This window comes from Trichechus manatus, unplaced genomic scaffold (assembly GCF_000243295.1).
Source record: "Trichechus manatus latirostris isolate Lorelei unplaced genomic scaffold, TriManLat1.0 scaffold00255, whole genome shotgun sequence".
Taxonomy (NCBI): domain Eukaryota; kingdom Metazoa; phylum Chordata; class Mammalia; order Sirenia; family Trichechidae; genus Trichechus; species Trichechus manatus.
In genome coordinates, this window is record NW_004444191.1 from 2,541,764 (window position 1) to 2,548,366 (window position 6,603).

A 6,603-nucleotide genomic window follows, 5' to 3' on the forward strand; every position below is an offset into this window, starting at 1 on the left:
TAGGCCCAAGGGGCGGACCACATGGTACATGGACCCGTAGGCCCAAGGGGCGGACCACATGGTATATGGACCCCTAGGCCCAAGGGTGGACCACATGGTATATGGACCCCTAGGCCCAAGGGGCAGCTGAGAGGCAGCAATTTGCAGAGGGTTATAGATGGAAGTTGCACATGGGCCAGGATGTTCACACATATGTTTATAGAGCCCCACATTTTAAAAAACAAGCTGAGGTTGGGACGAGAAGCAGAATGGGCTACAAGCTAGAGTCTAGGGTCTGACTCTGTGCATGCAACCATGATAATAAATTCTGAGCTAAAATTCTCAGTTGAAATCTGGCCTCCCACATTGTTTTGAAAATATATTTGTCAAGAAGGGGGATAGAAAATACTTTGTTTAGCATTCTGTTGAATTTATTTGTAATTTTTCACATTTAAACACATGGTATATGAACCTCTATTTGTACTTTTGCTATAGGTTCTGCAAGCGTTAAAGGCAGGTCTGTTCAGAACTGCTTATCAGCAACTCCCCTTTTTCTTCAATGGCTTTTCCAAGTTATAGACATTTCCAGCCACATTGCCAAGAACCTTATTTTTCTTCAAAGGTAGAGCAAAGCTTTTCAACTCCGTAGCCACCCTCTGTCTCTGCACAGGGACATCAAGCTCAGATCTGCTGTGACTCTTGATACATAAATAATTTTTTCAGGCACAAAACCCAAGGACATATCTGGTAAATTCATGTCACCAGTTCATTAAGATTTCCATGTGATGTTTTTGTTTTTAGCTGTATATGATGTAGTGGAAGAAAAGCTGGAAAGTGAGCCGGACTTCCAGTACATTCCTGAGAAAGCCCCACTAGATAGTGTCCATCAGGATGACCATTCCCTACGGGAGTCAATGATCCAGCTAGCTGAGGGGCTTATCACTGGAACAGTCCTGACACAATTTGATGTAAGTAATACCACTATATAGAAAAGGTGTTTGTACATATTCGCCAATTGGTTTCATGATTTTTTGTTTTTTAAATAATATTTTACTGTATTTTTGGTGAAGGTTTACACAGCAGTTTAGGTTCCCATTCAACAATTTCTACACAGGTTGTTCAGTGACATTGGTTACATTCTTCACAATGTGTGAACATTCTCATTATCTCCGTTCCGGTTGTTCACTTCTCCGTTAATCTAGTTTCCCGCCCCCTTTAATTCTCATCTTTATTTTAAAGTAATTGTTGACCATTTGGTCTCACATAGGTGGTTTACCTTCATGGTCTTTTAACTAACTAATCTACCATCCTTCATAACTTATGAACTAAGTTATTATAATAACTTATAAACTAATGATAAGGTAATTCTGAGAAATAATTATATTTGCTGTAGTTTAACATGTAATTTTTTTAAAATTGCCCCGAAGTGCTGGTTATGGTTATATAAATAATTTCTATTTAAAAAGAGAGGGTTAAGGAAATTTTATACATATGTCATCAAACTAAATTTTTCTGGCTGTTATTAAAATAGTTTTTAGGAAAGATAGAAGATGAATATAAGCTATTGTAGACTTAAAAATTCTGAGTTAAAAGAAAATAACTCTTCTGTATTGAGAAGTCATATCTTGTCATATTTAGTTCTTCTCTAATTTTTGTTAATGAAGGTGGCTATTTTTATTACTTGCACTGAAGTGCATATTACAGATATGTTTTGGTCACAATAAAACATTTAATGCATGTCAGTTTTTCTTATAAAAAGTTCTTGGTTCATATACTGTAAACATCTCCAAAGTAGATGAAAGCTAAGTATTTTCTACAGATTTGCCATTTAAAACTTCAGGTTTTTTTTCACTTGTTTTACCATTTTTCAAAATATTATGTATAATTCATGTCAGAAATTATGCAAAATTCAGCTTTGCAAATCTGATTCAGTACTCTACTGGCCTAAGGTATGTCACTTTACAAATGAGGTGTTCAACGGAAAAAAACCTGTTTCGTGTTAGCGTAGAAACAAGTCCGAGAAACAAAACAGAAATTGTCGATGGCTTCCTGGTCTCCTCTTATACTTTTTTTTTCTTTTAAGCAACTATATCGGAAAAAACCTGGAATGACAATGTCTTGTGCAAAATTACCTCAGAACATTTCCAAAAATAGATACAGAGATATTTCGCCTTGTAAGTATTCATTCTCTCTGAATGTTGAGTTTAATCTTTTAACGTAACTTTATTAAAGCATTCTTAGTTTTAACTAAAACCATTCCTAAAGCCAGCTCTTCAGACAAAGATTAGACTGGACTCTGGGACATAAAATGATACTCATGAAGAGTGTGCTTCTTAGCTCAGGTAGACACAAGAGACTAAATGGGCAGCTTCTGTCCGGAGGTGAGATGAGAAGGCAGAGAGGGTCAGGAGCTGATTGAATGGACAGGGGAAATCTGGGGTGGAAAGGAGAAGTGTGCTGTCACAGTATAGGGAGAGCAATTAGGATCATATAACAACATATGTGTAAATTTTTATATGAGAGACTAACTTGAATTGTAAACTTAAAGCACAACAATACAAAAAAAAAGCATTCTTAGTTTTGAACTTTTTTTTTTTTTTCAGATGATGCTACACGGGTCATTTTAAAGGGTAATGAAGACTATATCAATGCAAATTATATAAATGTAAGTTTGTTTTATTATAACTTTCCATTTGGAATGAAAGAGGCTACTTTAAACTTTGAGATTAATTCTTTTTTTATTAAAAGGCTAACTTCAAAAACTAAAATAATATAAAAATAATATTAGAGAAAATAGTTTGATACTGGCATATTAATATACCACTGATATAGAATAGTCCAGAAATGTTGTTATTGTTGTTTTTAGGCGCTGTCAAGTTGATTTTCGACTCATAGTGATCCCATGTGTCAGAGTAGAAGTGCCCCATAGGGTTTTCTAGGCTGTAATATTTATGGGAGCAGATTGCCAGGTCTTTCTCCCGCAGAGCCGCTGGATGGGTTTAAGCTACCAGCCTTTCAGTTAGCAGATGAACGCTTAACCGTTGCATCACCAAGGCTCCTTCTAATCCAGAAATAGACTCAAATAAATACTAGAATTTTGTTTATGATAGAGGTGACTTTTTAAATCATTGGTGATAAAACAGATTATCCAGTTAATGGGTTGGGCCAAGAATACATCTTTGTAAAGAGGGTTTTTTTTTTTCCATCCAGAAAAAAAAAAGAACCATTACTTACTTTTTTTTTAACTATGTAATATAGAAAATTTCAAACATAAAAAGGTAGAGAAAACTTAAAATGAACCTTCATATACCCATCGCTCAACTTCAACAATTACCAACTAGTAACCAATCTTATTTAACCAATACCCCCACCTTTGCCCCCATACATCCACCATTTTTTCATCTGATGTGATTTTCCTATGTGTTGTAAATCCTACCTCTATAATGTTAATGTGGCAGAATGAGCAGCAGTTATGTTAATGAGGCAGGACTCAATCTACAGGATTAGGTTGTATCTTGAGAAGTAAGCAGAGGCAGAGGGACCTCATACCACCAAGAAAGTAGTGCCAGGAGCAGAGTGTGTCCTTTGGACTCGGGGTCCCTGTGCTGAGACACTCCTAGACCAGGGGAAGATTGACGACAAGGACCTTCCTCCAGAGCCGACAGAGAGAAAACTTTCCCCTGGAGCTGGTGCCCTGAATTTGGACTTCTAGCCTACTAGACTGTGAGAGAATAAACTTCTGTTTGTTAAAGACATCCACTTGTGATATTTCTGTTATAGCAGCACTAGATGACTAAGACAAGAGATATTATCCTATCATTGACAGCACTGTAGTCCAGGATAGATCTTGAAATGTTCTTTCTGACATTGAGTGTGACGCCATTCCTCTTCAATTTGTCTTTCCTGACATAGTAGACCATATGATTGTCTGATTCATAACGGCCAATACCAGTCCATTTCAGCTCACTGATGCCTAAGACATTGATCTTTATATGTTCCATTTCAGTTTTGACACCTCCCAATCTTCCTAGATTCATACTTCATATATTCCATGTTCCTATTATTAATGGATGTTTGAATCTGTTTCTTCTCATTTTGAATCATGCCACATCAACCAATGAAGGTCCCGAAAGCTTGACTCCATCCACGTCATTAATATTGACTCTATTTTAAGGCCCCCACATGTCTGTCAGTTTGTTGTAATGTGGGGGCTTGCATGTTGATGTGATGCTGGAAGCTATGCCACTGATATTCAGATACCAGCAGGGTCACCCATGGCGGACAGGTTCCAGCTGAGCTTCCAGACTAAGACAGACTAGGAAGAAGGACCCGGCAGTCTACTTCTGAAAAGAATTAGCCAGTGAAAACCTTATGAATAGCAGCGGAAGGAACGTTGTCTGATACAGTGCTGGAAGATGAGCCCGCCGGGTTGGAAGGCACTCAAGAGACGACTGGGGAAGAGCTGTCTTCTCAAAGTAGAGTCAACCTTAATGACGTGGATGGAGTCAAGCTTTCAGGACCCTCATTGTCTGATGTGGCACGACTCAAAACAAGAAGAAACAACTGCAAACATCCCTTAATAATCGGAATGTGAATTGTGCAGAGTATGAAACTAGGAAAATTGGAAGTCGTCAGAAATGAAATGGAATGCATAAACATCGATATCCTAGGCATTTGTGAGCCGAAATGGACTAGTATTGCCATTTTGAATCGACAATCATATGGTCTACTATGCCAGGAAAGACAAATTAAAGAGAAATGTTGTCACACTCAGTGTCAGAAAGAACATTTCAAGATCTGTCCTGAAGTACAACAGTCAGTGATAGGATAATATCCGTACACCTACAAGGAAGACCAGATAATACATCTATTATTGATTTTTACCAGCTTCTGCAGCCTGAAATTGATCGAACGTGCAATCAGGATGCATTGATAATTATTGGTGATTGGAACGCAAACGTTGGAAACGAAGAAGGATCGGTAGTTGGAAATGGCCTTGATGATAGAAATGATGCTGGAGATCACATGATTGAATTTTGCAAGACCAATGACTTTTTCGTTGCAAACACCTTTTTTCACCAACATAGATGATGACTATACACATGGGCCTCGCAGATGGAATACACAGGAATCACATTGACTACGTCTGTGGAAAGAGACAATGGAAAAGCTCAACATCATCAGTCAGAACAAGGCCAGGGGCCGACTGTGGAACAGACCATCAATTGCTCATATGCAAGTTCGAGTTGAAACTGAAGAAATTATAACAAGTCCACGAAAGCCAAAGTATGACCTTGAGTATATCCCACCTGAATTTAGAGACCATCTCAAGAATAGATTTGACGCATTGAACACTAATAACCGAAGACCAAACAGTTGTGGAATGACATCAAGGACATCATATGTGAAGAAAGCAAGAGGTCATTAAAAAGACAGGAAACAAACAAAAGACCAAAATGGATGTCAGAAGAGACTCTGAAAATTGCTCTTGAAGTTCAGGTAGCTAAAGCAAAAAGAAGAAACGATGAAGTAAAAGAACTGAACAGAAGATTTCAAAGGGCAGCACGAGAAGACAAAGTAAAGTATTATAATGACGTGCAAAGAGCTGGAGATAGAAAACCAAAAGGCAAGAACACGCTTGGCATTTCTCAAGCTGAAAGAACTAAAGAAAAAATTCAAGTCTTGGAGTTGCAGCAGTGAAGGATTGTATGGGGAAAATATTAAACAACACAGGAAGCATCGAAAGAAGATAGAAGGAATACACAGAGTTAGTATACCAAAAAGAATTGGTCAACGTTCATCCATTTCAAAACGTAGCATGTGATCAGGAATCAATGGTACCGAAGGAAGAAGTCCAAGCTGCACTGAAGGCATTCGTGAAAAACAAGGCTCCAGGAATTGACGGAATATCTATTGAGATGTTCCAACAAATGGATGCAGTGCTGGAAGTGCTCACTCGTCTATGCCAAGAAATTTGGAAGACAGCTGCCTAGCCAACCAACTGGAAGAGATCCATATTTATGTCTATTCCCAAGAAAGGTGATCCAACAGAATGCAGAAATTATTGAACAACATCATTAATACCACACAGAAGTAAAATTTTGCTGAAGATCATTCAGAAGTGGCCGCAGCAGTGCATCGACAGGGAACTGCCAGAAATTCAAGCCAGATTCAGAAGAGGCTGTGGAACCAGGGATATCATTGCTGATGTCAGATGGATCCTGGCTGAAAGCAGAGAATACCAGAAAGATGTTTACCTGTGTTTTCTTGACTATCCTAAGGCATTCGACTCTGTGGATCATAACAAATCATGGATAACATTGCAGAGAATGGAAATTCCAGAACACTTAATTGTGCTCATGAGGAACCTGTACATAGATAAAGAGGCAGTTGTTCGGAAAGAATAAGGGGATATTGCATGGTTTAGAGTCAGAAAAGTTGAGCGTCAGGGTTGCATCCTTTCACCATACCTATTCAATCTGTATGCTGTGGAAATAATCAAAGAAGCTGGACTATATGAAGAAGAACGGCATCAGGGTTAGAGGAAGACTCATTAACAACCTGCGTTATGCAGATGACACAACCTTGCTTGCTGAAAGTGAAGAGGACTTGAAGCACTTACTG

General features: G+C 38.3%; 1 protein-coding gene across 2 annotated transcripts in view; it reads left to right on the top strand.

The window, feature by feature from the left end:
- The window catches only part of PTPN4 (protein tyrosine phosphatase non-receptor type 4), a 222,437-nt gene that overhangs the window by 179,579 nt on the left and 36,255 nt on the right, over positions 1 to 6,603 (top strand). For both annotated transcript variants that reach the window (XM_023724688.1, XM_004389685.1), the window contains 3 exons: positions 781 to 947; positions 2,063 to 2,153; positions 2,583 to 2,644. In XM_023724688.1, coding sequence (XP_023580456.1) covers positions 781 to 947; positions 2,063 to 2,153; positions 2,583 to 2,644 — 320 coding nt within the window. The remainder of the gene's footprint in view (positions 1 to 780; positions 948 to 2,062; positions 2,154 to 2,582; positions 2,645 to 6,603) is intronic.